Source organism: Argiope bruennichi, chromosome 2, assembly GCF_947563725.1.
Source record: "Argiope bruennichi chromosome 2, qqArgBrue1.1, whole genome shotgun sequence".
NCBI classification, from domain to species: domain Eukaryota; kingdom Metazoa; phylum Arthropoda; class Arachnida; order Araneae; family Araneidae; genus Argiope; species Argiope bruennichi.
Window position 1 is genome coordinate 137,823,052 of NC_079152.1, and position 18,577 is coordinate 137,841,628.

General features: G+C 30.1%; 1 protein-coding gene across 3 annotated transcripts in view; it reads right to left on the reverse strand.

Moving 5' to 3' along the window:
- Window positions 1-6,316: 6,316 nt before the first annotated feature.
- Window positions 6,317-18,577, reverse strand: part of LOC129962430 (mitochondrial amidoxime-reducing component 1-like) — a 41,416-nt gene continuing 29,155 nt past the window's right edge. For all 3 annotated transcript variants that reach the window (XM_056076201.1, XM_056076200.1, XM_056076199.1), the window contains exons 5-8: window positions 15,732-15,875; window positions 9,236-9,300; window positions 8,085-8,156; window positions 6,317-6,558 (exon numbers count right to left, since the gene is read on the reverse strand). In XM_056076201.1, the coding sequence (XP_055932176.1) occupies window positions 6,405-6,558; window positions 8,085-8,156; window positions 9,236-9,300; window positions 15,732-15,875 (435 nt within the window). In that variant the 3' untranslated portion in view covers window positions 6,317-6,404. The remainder of the gene's footprint in view (window positions 6,559-8,084; window positions 8,157-9,235; window positions 9,301-15,731; window positions 15,876-18,577) is intronic.

Genomic DNA, 18,577 nt, shown 5'->3' on the forward strand with positions numbered 1-18,577 from the left:
AAATAGAAATAACAATATACATAATTTACATACATAAATATATATATCAAAACTAAAAAAAAATACCCCTAAACTATGTATAAACAGGCTTAACAAAATTTCATTTACTTTATTTTTAACAAAATAAAAAGGTTTGCATCACACAATTTATCTTTAATACCAACTTAAGTATTTAAAAGAGAACAATTATTACTTCTAACCGGAAATGATAGATCCTTAAAATAAAATATTACACTCTTAATCTCATAGAGAACAAGTACAAAGATTAAACGTATCACCGGAAACAAAATAGCACTATACCGATGTTTTCAAAATCACCTCGTACAAACATCTGCAAAGCAATAAACATATCAAGGGAAACAGAGTGCATCCGTTTCTCCCCTACACGAAATGAAATAAAAAAAAAAAAATGCATCCGCGCCAGCTCAGGGCAGACAGAAACAAGATGTTGTTTAGGCGGGGTGGTCTTCTAACCCCCACAACAAAATGTCGCACTGGCCGTCAGCTCAAGACAGGAAGAATCCAAATTTGTCTGGCTTTGCTTTAGTTTTCATTAAAATACATGCATATTACAAATACACAAAATATTTCCAAACCATCAGTATACTATGAAAATTTATATTTCAATACAGCGTTTAATTATTTTTTTAGCATTAAAAAAACATGCATATTACAAATACACAAAATATTTCCAAACTATCAGTATACTATGAAAATTTATATTTCAATACAACGTTTAATTATTTTTTTAGCATTAAAAAAACATGCATATTACAAATACACAAAATATTTCCAAACTATCAGTATACTATGAAAATTTATATTTCAATACAACGTTTAATTATTTTTTACCATTAAAAAATCGAAGCAATAGGGTCTTCTTCAGCACTTGAGATATAATTGCACAAAGGTTTACAGTACTCACGGTTTGTTGTCATTAGAGGTAATAAAATTACTTCCCACACGGATGAACCCAAATAGAACCATTCAGTAGGCCTGATCTTTTTCTGGAGCCAGGTTCTGAACTCTTGAGCACTGAATTCCTGAGCACCAAAACTTGAAAACTCAACAACTCCGCACTGGTGACGATGACCAAGATGAGAAAGAACTCCATTGCAGACCAAGAATTCCACTGGTTACGACGACCAGGAATTCCATTGATTACGATGGGTATTGAGGGTCACTGTACCGGTCACCTATTCTGTGATTTGTCTCTGCTCACATCCCATGTAGCTGCCACCAATGTAAAAACCCTTTCTTTGGCGAGGGGTTTCTTTTGTATGAGCGGTAGAGACAGTGATCACTCCTTTTTAGTCCCAAAATTTTTATTCACAGGTTCATAAGGGACACAGCACAGATTACGACACAACATTATGAAAATATTACAAGAAACAACATCACGATCTAGCAGAGCGACCTTCCTCTGCTGCCTCTCAGCCAGTTCTCCCTCTCTCTCTCTTTCTCCTCCCCCACTTCCGTTAGGCAAGCGGGGTTACTCTCAGGGGTGAGAAGGGTTGCCAAAATTGGCATGTCTTACAGAAGGGGTATAGGCTGATCCCCGACCCTCCAGGGTGAGGAACTTAAATCCCAGAAACACAAAACATTCTTCTCTTGTGTCCTCAGGGTCCCATCCCCTTAACAGGAATAAAGGGAAAAGGAGAAATCTGTGAATGGGTTAAAAAGTGAACGAAATGGTTATCGTTGGAATTATCTTATCATTGAATCGCATATTACTGAAATTTATCGCAGTGGTGATTTCATTGGAAAGTGTGAAGTCATCGTTCGGCTCAATGACCTTGACTTTCCGATCTTCGCATTTGACAATGTACTATCCCATAAAGATTATTTTTAATTGCCTGTGACATGATTTTCTGATGGCATTCATTCTGTTCACTCTGTAGGCGTCATCCATTGATCTATACTTATAATAAAGCTCAATGTGTGTGTGTGTGTGTGTGTTGGCGCTCTACAGGCCAGACCGTTTGACCTACAGCTACCAAATTTGGTACATGTATACCTTGGAGGTCGGGAATGTGCACCTGGGGTTCCTTTTTTCGAATTTTTAATTAGAATTTTAATTATTAATTAAAAACTAACTTTTCCGCCAAAAAAATCTTCCATTTTCTCCACCGCCAAATGACTAAGGCTTCCGTTTTATTTTCTCCCAACAGTAATGAGGCTAGGATTAATATTTTTCGGCGGATTATTTCAAACGATTCTGTTTATTTTCTTAATGTTTGATGCATTTAAAATTAAACATTTTTAATTAATCCATGTTTCAGATTCATTCTGAAGTACTTTTGAATTAAAATAACACAGAATAAAGGAAATTAAAAATGTAAAATCTGCATAGCGTTACCCCAACTGGCGTAGAAAAATTCACGCATTTGTGTTAACGTAACTGGCGAAGAAAATTCACGCATGCGCACTGTGTTCTGATTGTTGCCATGACAACCGTTATGAACGGACGATTTAAATTATTTTTAGGTTAGTTGCATGCTTTTGTAAGTAAATTGTATTTATGTTAGTTATATATTTTTTGTATATGCTTATAGTTTCAAGTACATCGTTTTTTAAGTAGTTTTTTTTAAACCTGTTTTATACCGATTATTTTAAACGATTCATTTTATTTTCTTAGTGTTTGATGCATTTAAAATGAAACATTGTTAATGAATCGATCTGTTCATGATGAATCTGAGAAAATTTTGTTGACAAATTCTTGAGATATTACATAAATTAAGAAAGATATTCTTTAGTGCCCATAAAGTTTAAACGCTCAGTGACTCTATTACCAGTAATCATATTATTAAAAAAATGCTTTGTTTCAGTAAAAAATATTATTATATTAATTGCAGATTAATCATTTACACTTTAATTTAAAGCATAAATTCTACGAGGGGTAACAAAAAATTAGAGAGACACATATCACGTTATGACTGAAGGCCTTTATAATATTAGGAGTGCATTATATGACTATCAAAATTTGAAGTTTTAAAATATTTTGCCGAAGAATCTATTAAAGTTGGAATTGCGTAAAATATTTAATGGTACGACCGGAGTTTAACGCCCTGCTTGGAGCAATTTTTAAAAATGGCCAACAACGGTCTTGCGAAATATTCAAAAGCAAAGGAGCAGATGTTCAATTATAGTGCATAATAAAGATTGCCAGCTTTGGAGCGTTATCGCAACTTGGCGAAGAAGGGGGTTAAACTCCGGTTCAACCTATTTAATTATTAAAATTTAAACGAACATTAAGATTGACGAACCGGCTGGTCGCCAAAGGCGGCTAGTAGAATATAAAACTAAAGTAAACATTTTAAAGAAATGACATTTATTTTTAATTCAATTTTTTTCAGAAAATAAAATTAATTAATTAAATAAAGTTTTGAAAAAAAACCAAATTTAAAAAGTAAGTTGAAATAGATAAATCAATTCAATCACACGTTACTTAAATTAGTAAATTAAGTATTAATTACAATTAATAAATTTTGGAACAATTTAGCAGATATTTGGAACAAATAGTTAAAAATAACAATAGCAAAATTATTTCTTATTCAAAAAATCGCGTATTCTAGAGAATGCAAGAATTTAAGCAATATTTCATTTAGGAACCGAGATCTGATGCTGCTTTCAGAAAATTCGATGCCCTGAGAGAAAACTTACATAAATGAGAGAGGCTAAAGAAAGTCAACTGAATTCTTTCTCTCTTTGGAGTGATGATCATCGAGAGAGTTTACTAGCTAATTAACTGTTAACTGATTACCTGTTTGTATTTTTGATGTATACAGGTATGCTGAATATGCCTCTGCTGAGTTTTTGCTACCTGTACATCGTTTTATATTATTAAACGTGTTGGGATCCTTCCAGCATTCATACACTGGACGATTTCCGCAGCAGCGCAAAACATTGTCAGTGAGAAAATTTTAGACTTCGTATGTTTTCTTGTCGATTCCAGCACGTTCAGATACTGCAACCAGGGAACAAGCAAGAGCATGCGAATTTCTCCTTCGCAAATCGAAGAAAATAACATTTGACCTCTACAGATATTATGGAAGATCGAGGCACATATCTTTTAAACTGTCGGCTTGATTACTTAACAAAAAACATTACAAAGCAAGATTATTATCTATTTTTCAATATTATTTCACACTCTTCCTATATATATATATATAGTTCAAATTTTCAATCGTTAATAAAATACTTTTTATTCATCCAATCAAGTTCAAATATATTTTTTTAAACTGGTAGTGGATGACATTTGATGTTAATACAGTCTTTTTTTCATATATTAATTAATTAATTAAATTTGTCCAGTAATTTCCATTTGGTCTCCAAATCCGTTGCCATGTCGCCAAGCTCTGAGATTACTGACGTGACACCCGATCATAAATAATTTAAGATATATATAAATAATATAAGAAAATAAGTAGAAATTCGATAAAAACATTTTTTTTATATATTACTTGACGTAATTCTTCATTCATTATGTAATTTCAAATATTAATTCATTAATTAAATTAAATTTATTTTTAATACTTTAAATAGAGTCGCCAAATGGTCGCCAAGCTAAAAATTTAGTAATATCAAAGCAATACATAAAACTTGTAGTGGATGACACTTGATGTTAATACAATTTTTTCAATTCAATTTCTATTTTGCCCCTTAATATTGTAATTCTGTCATATGTATATACATATTTATATTAATTGTAATTATTTAATAAAAAGTAACTAAAATAATTTTTTTTTGTTAACGTAAGTAGGAATTGACTTAATTTTTTAAAAAAAATATATTACTTGTTATGTATTCATTTTTGCCAATTCATCATCATTCATTTGATTTAATTCATTTGCCAATTCATCAATTTTCATCTGGGCATTGATTTCTGCAACTTCTCATTCATGCAAAATTCATTCCTTTTTCAGCCATCAGTTTCATGGAGCTAATGGACCTGATCCGTAACAAATAAGGTACCACATTTCTATTTGGCCCAACGCATATTTTTTTAGCTATTTCACTTTCAGTGAACATATGTGAAATTATTTTCAATACAAACTTGAATGAATTGAAGGATGAAAGTGACACAGCAAGTTTTAATACCCATAAAAATTCAGCTTTAAATTATTGTTTTTGAACTAAAAAGTTCGAAATCGGTTTATTTTTGGACACTAAATTTGACGAGTACGTGTCATTCCTTTTAAATACTAAGTCCAGCAGCAGTGATGATTCTTTTGAACTGACACACAGTCTTGTATATTTTCCTCCTTTAGATGACTTGTAAATGCCTGTTTTCCCATATTACTTACGCTTATAATCTTCTTACAAAGCGAGCAATACGCAATAAATAAATTTTGTGAAATTTCTGGAACCAATTCTGCAAAATCAGGATTGATTTTTTTTATCTATCCAATTTATATTACAAACGGATTTTAAAACCCATTGTTTTTTTTAAGAAATTCTAATCTACTTTGAATAGCTTACACTTTTTCGAACAAACAAATCTTTTAATAAATTCAAGTATGGTTGATTAAACACCACCACGCTGTTTCCGCAGATTGAATGTTGCTACTTCCGCCAGAGAAATGTATTCTCTTTTTTCACGCAATCAAACAAGTCTCGCGCGTGCTCATTAGCTGCCTTCGAAAATCTCATGGGAAAAAAACAATTGTTTCGCAAATCTTAACTGGAATGATTTATACAGAAAAAAAAAGGGGGGGGGGAGAGAAAAAGGACGAGTTTCCCCATTACACAATTTCGAATGGCATTGTTTCGTTTTTAGAAGCCATGACTACGATATTTTATTCTTGCAATATTTTAGAGATCAGATTTTTTAGATGGAAAAAAATAATTAGGAAACTTAAAATTCCCGGTATTTTCTTTGTTTTTATGAAAATTTTCCTGCCTTTTCCCGATTTTTTAAGACGATTTTTAAATTCCCCGTGTTTTCCCTGTTCTCCCGGTGGCGTGGCAACCTTGTTATTTTATTGAAGAAGTATTTCCACGGGTATAAATATCGTAGTATGTTATAAATGATTGTAGTAATACTGAAGAATTCTGACATTCCAGAACTGTGAATACGAAATGTTTTTAATTCATAGAATGAATGCAAGATGTTTTCTTCCATATGTAGTCATATATGGCCAACAAGTGCTGTGACAGCAATTTTCTGACGGAATCATCTGCTTGAAATTTTCATTTACACTGCGATCACCTTTCAGGATCTAACTCTAATGGATTTCAGATTCTGAGGATATCTATAATCTAAGGAATACATATTGCACCAGCAAAATTATTTATACAAGCAATTGACTCTAAATAACAATTACAAAAATATTTTATTCTTTTTAAAAATATAACATGTTTTTAACAAAAAGTATAAAAAAGAATTCTTGCGAATTAAACTGTTATTTCACTGCCATTATCGGCTGAGGCCCAACATCAGCAAATATATCATCACCTACAGAAATTTCGCCAGTTTTCCATACACCACATCCAATTCCAAGACAAGGAAGCGATCCTATATTTTTTACAGTTTCTGGATCCTTGGGTATCCTATATCTGAAAATGAAGGTAATCATATAGTTAAAATGCATTTTTAAAGTTTAAATACCTTTCTTATAACTAAAAGTAATTTTTTTCCCTGATAAATATTATCTGCATATGATCTACATTTTAAAAATTAGTTGGTTTTGGCAAACAATTGGCTCACTGGAATGAATATTTTCCAAATAGTAATTGAAAAAGAAAGTGATAAAATTGTATCCATATTAAATTTGGAAAACACCTTACTAGCTGGTTTTTGAAAAATCTTGAATACTAGTGTCTGCAAGTTTAATCCCTTTCGTACGTCTTTCAAGAGATCGCTCAAAGCAACATATTAACAAGAAGGACGATTGAATATCTAACGCGCTAAAGAGGCTTCATCGTAATAAGAATAAAAACGGCTAAATATCATAACTATCTTTTATGTGTGTTTTTGGAACAATTTCTCCCATGTCTCACGAATCTATTTCTTTTTCCCACCATACTTTATTCTCATTTTTTATCTATCGGAGTTAGTCTGTATAGTCTTTAAGAACCCATAAAGGCTTAGACATAAAGTTACCAGACATAATAAATAAATTATTCGCTATTTAGAACACTAAAAGTAAAAGAAGTTCAAATGTTTTCCGAGTTGCAACAAGTTTCGGCATATTTCATATTTTGAACCATCCGAATAACCATTTCAATATACGGCCGTGCTCATTGTCCAAGAAAGAAAGAAAGGGAGAAAAGCTCACTAAGCATTATCTTAATATGTGCTGAAACTCCTGGATCAGATCACCGAATTCTTCTGTTTCGTCAGTTTTCTCTCTCGATGTATCCGGCAAACAAAGACTTATGACTCTTTTCGATTATCTTATTCATCATCTGCAGAAACCAATTCTTCACACTTAAGAAAAAACTTTGAAAAAAAAATTAAGCAGTTTTAAGGTACTTAAAAATGGTTTTCAAATTTAAGTACTTTTTAAGGACTTTTCGTGACGCTACGAATCCTTTCACTAGAAAGAATAATGAAATGATAGTTTTTATCTCTTTAAGTTTTAAAGATAAATTTTTTTTAAACACTGGATTAAGTACAGAAGATCTTTTAGGTCATATAAAAAAAATCCCCCCCCCCAGCATTTAATGCTTATATATTATATTATATATATGATTGTTTTGATATGTTAGATGAAACTTTCACTGAAACCACTGGCATTATCTTTTAAAAGTTAGAAGAAGATAAGTTTTGATTTTTAGGAGACTATTATTAAATAGGTTAAGATGCATATATTTTATAAGCAAAACAAAACAATGAAAAATAATGTAGTGATTCTAACAAAATATGCCTTAAAAATACAATGACCTGCTAATTTGCACAATACTAAGAGACCAAAAGTAAAATTGAAATATAATTTAAAACTGTTTAAACAATGAAGAGTTATGTATTTATTAAAAGTCTGAAGATTAAAGAAAAAAAGAAGAGGGGGATATGACCCTAAAAGAATTTTATTCCATTTTAGGTTTACTACTTGAAATATTACTTTCTTTAATTTACTTACTTTCTTAAAGTCACCAGAGGTTCCTTTTGAGACAAAATTCCAGTAGCTGGATCATTTGTAGTCAGTAAACATCTAATAAAACAGATAAATATTTTCATCTAAACACTTTAAGTAAATTCTCCCAGTATTTTTTAAAGATACATTTTAATCACTTTTCACCAATAATTATTTATTCAGTTTTATTTTTATTTATTTATTTATTATTTTTTTAATTAAAGTCATGAAATTGTTAGACTGTAAAAGTTAACTAAAAATATTTAGCATTTTAAAACATTCTATAACAGCATTTTAGGATTCTATAGTGGATAATTTATTTTTAGGAGTCTGAATAAATTAAATAATGATACTTCTAAATAGTTTTTGTTCTCTTCAATGAACAGAAATTTAATAAATTACAAGAAATTGTTGAAATAACTGATAAACTAGTGGATTTAAGGCTTTATTAATTTATAGGATTTCTTTTCAATCCATTTCAGTAATAAACACCATAATGCTATCGAAAACCTTATTTCTGTCCTTTTCATCTAGTTTTCATGATATTGTAATCTAACTTTCAAATTTATCTGGTAAACTACACAGATATTAAATAGAATCCATTTTCCTTACTTTCAACAATAGTGTTGCGATCAAATTTTCATGAAACAACCAAACTGGTTTAAATTTCAGAGTAAACAATGTAATCTATTAAGATAAATTGGACAAAAAAATATTTTTCAAACAAATAGACAAAATTTACAAAATATTTGAGCAATTATTAAATATTTTTATCATTAAAAAGACAAATTTTTATATTTTGAAATAAAGTAAAAATATTTTTTTGCTGTAATATTTTCAGAAATTATCACAAAATTCAAAAGTCAGTTTGATTTTAAATTAACTAAAATTTCTATAGAAAATTTGAAAAATTTTTTTGCTTTGAAGTGCATATTTCTATCCCCCAAGGTATATAATGCCACATTTCATAGTCATAGGTCAAAAGGTCTGACTTGTGCAGTATCAATATACATATACACATTCATCTTTATTATTAGCACAGATTTACTTCAATATTACGAAAATATTCAAATAAAGGCACAATATAAAACATACATGGCTTAAACAACCTGCTTGCTTATTGATGAACAAATAAAATTTCAAAATTGAATAGTTACCTAGTAACCATTTGCAGATTACTCAACAAAACACCATTTTGAAATTTAATGTATCTCCAAGAATCCTAGAAAAAGAAATAAATTTTAAGCTACTATTTAGTAAACATGATAGAAAATTATTAAAAATAAGAATTACAGAATACACAGTAGTGACTCTCCATTGAAGCTGCAGAGCAACAGTATTCTCAACATTATTTCAATTTTTTATTTATTAGCTTATTTTGTAGACTTTTATTTTTTGATAATTTATGATTATGAACAAATGGACATTAAACAATTCATTAGTTGCATTATTCAGTAGTTATAGTTAAGATGAGAAAAGGAAATTAACAATGTGCATTTCAGAATCTTATATGTCCTCAGTGCACTCCTAAACTATAAGAAAACAAAGGAAATGGTGTTTATAGAAATGCTCAGAGACTAGCCCATTACTAACCACAAGAAAAATTAGAATTCTTATCTTCTTCATTTCTTATACCTATCGTTTTATCCCCTTCAAATGCTTATTTATTTTGCTTTAATATTCGGAAAAATGAACACTTCCAGTATACCATGTGTTGCACTAAAAATTTCACTTGTTTTTATTTTAGTTATCATTTGTTTACATAACAGGATAATGGATATCATTATTTTAATTAGGCTAAAATACAAACAAAAAAATTTAACACCTTGCAATGCATGTAAGAACTTTTGCTTAAAAAGAGTTATCTGCAATTGCTACTCTCGTCTACAAAATGGTGTAATTATCAAAAATTTGACATCAAGATTTGGACGAATACACATGTTCCATTGATTTTTCAGGCATTTAAAAATCCATTCTTGTAATTATGTGACTGTCTCTGAACAATATAACTAATGAACGTTTGAAAATAAGCGGATTAATTTTATATATGACCTTTAAAATAAAAGTAAAGTTCCAAAAAATGTTGACCAAAATTCAGTAAAAGGAAGCCTGTCTTTCTGTTCATCATGCCCATGCGAACTTAACTCAAAAACTAGACATGGAAAGAACAAGGCAAAAATAAAATTTGGCATATGTCCCCCCCCCCCCTCCCATCCAGTTTTCTAGGTTTATCATAAATTTTTGATCAGATCTATCGGAGAATGAAATGTCTCTTTTTCCATATGTGAATATGATTACTCATAATATCAAAAAATTAGTTGAGTGAATTTTAGTATATAATTCCTTAATTAAGCTTACAGAAATCTTCCAAATTTTTGAACTACATCTGTTGATGGATAGATTATCTATGCATTGTTTGACAACGGATTCTAAAACTCTCAATACATTATAATCTGTGTAATTTCTGTAGACGTGTTTCAAGGACACACATTTTCCCTACTCTTCACTCTTTCTCCTCCGTTGCCATGGTTTCGACAAAGCTTGTTTTTTTTTCCATGCCAGTACGTTTCGGGAATACCTTACTTTCGGAATACTTTAACAGCTGTGTAAAAAAAAAGAGTGACACTGTTTTATAACAGCGTATCTGCCTCGCAGACAACGGAAAATACACATATAGGATGGGTTTAATTCGACAAAATATAGCTGCGAGGAAAGATGAAAGGAGGAAATGTTTATATTTAACTATAAAATAAAATTCCGAACTTCCATAAAAACTATCTTTTTCAAATGATATTTTTTTCTAGAGACATGGGGTATATGAAAAATGACAAAATAAATTTCAGATATGCATTCGTTAAATATACGTAACAATTTTGAATAATTTTCCATGAAAGATACAGTTGGTATATGGTTATAAACACAACTTTTCAATGTAAATCGTAAATAAATGATTCTTTCTCATGTTAAAATTAATTTTATTTATATTCATTATTGTTTTCAATATTTGTAGTAAATGAGAGATTTTTCTTTCACTTAATCCATAACTAAAATTTTTTACAAGCTGGATTATTATTCATAGATCATTTGTTTTTAAAGAAAGAATATTGATATCATGATCACTTAGTATCACCAGAGTAAATTATTAATAATTATTACAACAATATAAACAGTAACATTTGATTTTGTATAAGATCAAGATTAGACAATTTTTTTTCTTCTTTTGTTTCAAAAGAATGAAACAGAATTATAAAAAATATCACGATTCATTCAGCAATAACTTATCTTTGATAAAAAGGAAACTTAGTCCAAGTTTTTCTTCTTCTTCTTCTTTTTTTAATAACTTAATACAGTAGGCAGTATTTCAATTTCAGTTCGAAACAACATATATGCAAGGTGATTCAAAACTTATCGTTCAAATTTCGTGGAGAGGTTGAGAATACGCCAGGAAAACGATTTCACATAGGAAAGTATGTCTGCAGAGAATGAACAAGTGAAGTGAACACTAGGAAACAGTACAGTTAAGTGATAACGAATGTGACTTTTATTCCAACAAGGTAAAATATAGGTTCACAGTACGTCGGCAAAATTGCTTTCATTTACATGGACACAGGATTCACAGCGCCATTTTAATGATGCCGAACGTTTTCAAAAATACCTGGCATATCACGGAGAATACCTGCCGCCAACCACTATTCATGCAAGATCCATTTCACTGTCAACTGGAGTCTCGTACAAATGGCCTTTCATGCCCCCCCCCATAAAAAATAAATCAAGTGACCTGGGAGGCCAAGCGATCGGTCCACCTCTGACGATCCATCGAGCTTCGAATTTCAGTGTAGGTAATCGCGCACAACAATTTTGCTATGGACTGGAGTCCCGTCATGTTGATACCACATATCTCGATGGAACAGGTACTCAATAGATAGGCAGAAAATTATAAATAAACAGCAAAAAATACAATATTAAAACTTTAACAATTGATAGACTTTCCCTGTTTGCATATTTGGGTAAAAAAGTTTAATAAAATGTCAATGCCTAATAAAAGATGTTTTTAAAACAGTCCAATATTAACTTCTTTAAATATATTTAATTACAGATATTAATCTATTATTTGAAGTTAGAATTTGAGCAATAATACTGCAAATTCTATAATTAGATGACAGTACTTGAAACTGTATATAAGATCACTTACTCCTCTTTAGTGGCACATTTTATACAGGTGTAATGAACTTCATGACCATGAGATATTGATCTGATCAGCATTCAAGCTTAACCTTTGGACAGCTGCATTTTACTCCCCCCCTCAAAGGGAGCTCTCCATGAGAAACTATTGTCACTCTATTTGCTCATTGCCTCTTATGGATAGTCAAACACCCCACATATTAGCTCACTTGTGGTGCCCCATTAGATTGATGATGTACTGTAACTCTCAGTATATCAAATAAGTGGTTAGTCTGCTAGGGATCAAGCAAAGGGGCCACTCTCTTGGACTTAGTGTCAATAATAATCTACAGAGGTGACCCACAGCATATAGATTTCAGCAAATGCTATGTTAAGTGCAAAAGCATAGAATATCCAGAGCTAGTGACTATGATTTCTTGTTGGACTATGTATTGGGAGGTGCCATTAATCTTTGAGCCACATTACTGTCGCATGGGGAAAAAAAAAAAGCCTTCTCCCTTCAGAGGGCATTCTAGAGTACAAATTATTAAATTCTAGTAATCTCTGGTGACCAGTTGATTTCCTGGATATATTGTTAATCTTTAATTTCAGTTAACCCTTTAAAGGGCCATTTTTTTCTAGTCATATTATGTTACAATATTTTTAGGTTTGAAATTAGAATAAGAAAAGGGATTCATTTAGCTTATAACTTTAATTTGATTAATTAATAATTAAGTAACAAATCAAGGCACATCATTTTGATTGAGATAAAGAACCGAAGCATCTAAATTTCTGTCTTTCTAAAAAAATTTGTCAGAACTTATGCCAACCTACAAAATTTCATACAAAGATTGATAAATTTGGTGGGAAGCATACTTCCCACGACCCTAGAAAGGGTTAAATCATTTAGATATAACTTCTTATCCATGATACCATGAAACTGCCAGACATACAAGATGCTTTACTTTGATTGCCTTACATATGCTCCATACACATAAACTTTCTAATGTAGATCAGTTTCCATAACATCATGGTGATATCAAAAATGTAAATATATGGTTTATCTATCTTATAAATTTCGAGGCTTCGTAACTTCACTTTTTTATACGTTTCCATCAAATTGCACGAATAATGAACAGAATCTTTTTTAGCTTTCAACAATGGAAGAAAACGACGCCATTCGATATTTGATGAAACAATGAAAACAGTTTGAATTTCAGAGCAACAATGCAATCTATTTTTGAAAATTAAGGAACTAAATATATATCTTCAGAAAATTGTCAAAATTCAGAAAATTTTTGCATGACTATCAAATTAGTATTATCAAACAAACATTATTTGAATTTTAAGATGATGTAAAAATAATTTTTATGCTATAATATTTTTATAAGTAATGGCAAAGAAATAGAAAAAAATATTTTTAGTAAAAATTTCAAAAAAAAAAAAAAAAAAAAAAAAAAAAAAAAAAATTGCTTCTAGGTACACATTTTTATTCTTCTACGTATATACATGCTAAGTTTGGTAGTTCTAGGTTAAATGGTCTGACCTGCAGACCATATACAATTTTTATTAGTAGTAGCGATAGAGATTATACGTTTTTCATGAAATGACCATCTTCCAGCAATAGAACTTTTCACATAATCTTTCTCTTTTTCATAAAAAAAAAAAGGCTTTTACCATCAAAATTATGATCTGAAACTAATGGAGAAACTCCATTCAAATGACTTAACAATCAAGAGCAAGGTGAAAACTTCAAATGTTTAGAAAAAAAAAAAAAAAAGAATCATACTATACATCTGTTTGTCAAACCTTAACGAAAATCTGAATTCTTCTAAAGTGATTTCTGTAGGAAAGTTACTCATTGAATCTACTGAACAAGTTACTGAAGATTTTAGAGATCAAGAAGTGACACATGTGTGGCACATAACTTTGCAAACAGTTGGCCAATTCCTGAGCACTAAACACTTAACTTGAAAATATTAATTACCATTTCATATTGGATAGATTGTCCAACAAGAGACTGCTAAACCTCTTTTATGCTTTGAATGCCAATTTTATTTGACATTCTAAAGCTTTCTGTGGCCTGTTGTGCATCAATATGTCATGATAGCATTCAATGCTCATTAAAAAAGAAAAGTATTAATTGCTAAATAATAATCTTATTAAAATAAAATTTAAAAAACAACACATATTTTATTCTGAGACAGGAAACTAATTAAATCTTAAATGCTTACACCTAATACTAATCATGTTTCAGGATAATTAGTATTAATATGTGGAAATCCTCAGAAATCATTGCTTTTTTTCAAAATCCACTCATTATTCCTTCTGATATTGGTCACATATCCAGTACAGAAATAATTCCATACAGTTATAATCATCTGTAAATAATTATCAACGTTCAGTTGAATCTTGTGTTCATGTACAAAATGATTTTTCTCAACCAAACCTATCAACTTGTCAAAAATTACAGAATGAATTTGAGCCAGTCTGGTGGAAGACTCTGCAAATCTATCCATGACTACTCAGAAGATCTTAAGGATTTCCAAACTACCAAGAAAAGAAGAAAAAGCCCCTCAAACATTCCAAATCTGAAAAAGCAGATCGTAATAGAAACGTACTGAAAAACAATCTAAGTTTTGGATATCATCTCCTGATGTTTCAAATCCACTCCCGATGTAAGCTGATGCTGTTTTGTTGCTGACAACACTAAATTATCTTTTATACATTTCAAACTATAATAAGAATAACAAACTAAGAATAATAAGACTAACAAATCACTTTGATCACTTTTACTATTAACAATGAGATTGAATCGAATGAATTCGATGAAGCATCAGATTACAATCTGAATGACATCACTGAAGATATATCATCTGTTCTACACCAGCAACAACAACCATCTACCAGCTTAGCTTACTCTGACAAAGCAATTCTGAGACAAAGATTGGGGGAGGGGGTGCGACATATTTCGACGGATAGATTTCAAAACATTTTATAAAAATACTTCTGTGCATGAGAGATATATAAAGAGACACGTGGAAAAGAGATTACATTGATTTAATTTTTCCCTTTCAAATGTGGATTCTGGATTTTCTTGATTACTTTCTTGCTATTTGAACAAATTTACAGAATCAATTTTATTTTTGTCTTCTGCTTTTTACATGGGTTTGACCCATTATAACTATTGATTATTATTTTAAATTTATTCATGCAATTTTTTCATCATTTTTCATAACAATGCATTTTAAAGACTTTTCTTTGCTTTATTTTTAAATAGCTATATTCCAAATGCATGTCTGGTGCAGTTTAGTCTACTATAGTTCTTGTGGCAGTAAATTCCAATAGCCAGCCAACCAAGATCACTTATTCCTTTTGATAAAATTTCAAACACACAAAATTTAAAATTTCATATATAAGAATAATTTATCTTGTTTAATCCATTATAATAATAAAAATACATGCATTTAATTAATAAATAGATATATTTACTTCTTCATAGGGTTTACAACCATCAACCAGCACATTTGGTCTAAAATTAAGTTCTGATATTTTGTTATCTTCAAGCCTCGAATTTAAATCATCGACACTAGATTTAGACAAAATATGAATAGGTGCTAAATCTTGAAATCCAACCTAAGGATAAAACAAAAGCATCTTATCAATTTAAAATACAACAAAAGGAAGTAGAAGACATTACTAATAATACAAAAATGTGATTAGGAATACAAACATTCATGCAGGTACATACATATGTAAACATGCACACAAACAAAATATTTAACTTCTTCAAATTAGAGGGGTAAATGAAAAAAAAAAAAAAATCTTAAGCTAAAAGTAGATTTAAATCTTAGATATAATGCCACTGAATCAGAGCTAAAATCATATAGACATTTAAGTTGGATTAATATTTTTCAGTTTCAAATCAACACTAAAACAACAGTGCTTTCAAGAAAAATAATTATCTAGGGTAAAAATATATACTTTACTAGCACAATGATATTGTGCAGTATTTTTATGGCATTGTCCAGTATTCACAATTTTTCATGATAAAGTAACATGCATTTTGGAGAGTAATTTCTGCAATTAAAGTAATTTCTTTAAAGGTGAAATGTTTTAGGAATTGAAATAAATAAATAAACCTTAGATATTCTTAAGATATTAATGACCTGCCATTGGTAAACTGATGATATAGACAAGTCACTGATGAATATACCCAATAAACTAAATATGACATCTTTGGTGATAATTGCTTAGCAGTAGTTAGCACACAAATATCAAATATTTATATAATTATTTAGTAATTATAATTAAAAAAGGGAAAATAGGAAGAGCATACAAAATGTTTCAATCGTGACTAAAAAATAAAGATATCTTGAAAGCGTACAATTTTTTTTATTGATTAGATAATGGAAGATTCCTGTAACATAAATAGATAATAAATTACAAGGGAGAAAAATTGATACCAAAAATGGCATCTGAAATAGAAAAATTGTTTAAATTGTTATCTATAAGCAACAGATCTAATTTTTTAATTCCTAATTTGCCCTATACTTCTAGTCACTGTAGTGATTTTTATTTGAATGCACTAGTCAATTGTTATTTTTGTTTTGAAGTTTTTGTGTTTTAAAGTACAAAAATAACAATTTATATTAGTTGTCATAACATTTTGATAAAATAATGAAATATATGGGAATGAAAGTAACTATAAAAACAGTTTAAGTAAAGTGAAGAAAAAACTTTTACAAATGAATAATGCTTAAGCTTGTCTTCATAATCTTAAATCATTTTATAAAATTTCATTCAATAACAGAAATTTCATTTTTTTTTCACTTCTTAACACTGTTATTCTTTATTATAATGAAAAGTTTAACATTTGCTTTATTGGCAAGATATTTGATTTTCTGTTCCTTCATTCAAAACATACAAAAAAGAATTATAACTTGCAGCTCAAACAGTTCCACTTTAAATAATTTTTTTTTGTTTCATATGTCTTTATAATCCACTGGAACATATTACTGACACAATTTAGGTAACTTCCAAGAGGGAATTCTTTTCATAATAATGCTATCTGATTCTTTAATAAACAATTTTCTTTTGAAAATTTATCAAACTTTAAATCTGTCAATGTGCAGTCATATAAATTTAACAATTCTAACAGTTGCATAAGAATGCAAACAATGCCATTTAAAAAAAATATAATTGAAAACATATCTGATTCTTTTTAATACTAAAAAGCAAGGTTCACTTTCTAATGCAGAAATAAAAATTTCCAGGGAGAAAAATTGATTTATTCTACTACATTTATTTATAAACCTGTATTGAAAGTGTGTTGTGGTATTTTTAAATGGTAAAACAGTTGGATATTCTTTAAAGAGTTGTGCTTCTTGAAGATATCCTTACTCTATACAAAACAGGGAATATTACAAGCAATGCTATTGAATAGTATCAAACAAAATAATATTATGGTATTAGGAATTTTGAAAGCCTCTTTATTAAGAATATACAACATTTGTACATAAAAATTACGGAAAAAATAATTTGGATTATAAAAAAAATTACTATAAAAAAGTATTTGAATATTTTTTTTTTATTTATCAGCCTCTATTTTCAAATTTTGAGCTTGTAGTAATATTTTCTGTAATAATTTTTTAAAAATCCATTTACAACAACTATGAAACAGTGTTTAGTGGTAAGGGATCTGCAAAGGATAGAACCTGGGACCTTGTGGTTAGCAGTCCAGTTACGTAACAATTATACCAAAACAGCTGTTCGGGTAGAAGAGCTATTACTGGCTTATATGCTATTCACCACAGTACTCCAGTAAGTCGAAGGTGATGCATCTCCAGGTGTTGGATCGAAAAATTCTCCTGGTAGTTGCAGAGACTTGCCATATACCAGCTCAGCAGTCATCGCATGCAGATCCTCTTTGAAGACGGACCGGAATCCGAGTAACAAGGTGGGCAATGCTGCAGACCACTGATCTGTGTTGTAGGCTTTCAAAGCTGCCTTTAATGGGCGGTGGAACTCTTCGATCAGGCCATTGGCCTGAGGATGATAAGGAGAAGATCTTATTCTTTTAATTCCTAGTAGCTGAGAGAGAGCACGGAATAAATCACTCTCAAACTGTCTGCCTTGGTCAGTAGTAATTCTTACAGGAAAAACAAATCTGGCTATCCAGTGCTTAAAAAATTTTTGTGCTACTGTCTGTGCTGTCATGTCTGGAATTGGTACAGCTTCTGGCCATCTAGTGAACCTATCTATCATTGTTAAACAGTAATAGTTTCCTTGAGAAGGAAATTTTAGAAATACAGCAAACTAACAGAGCAAGATGAAAA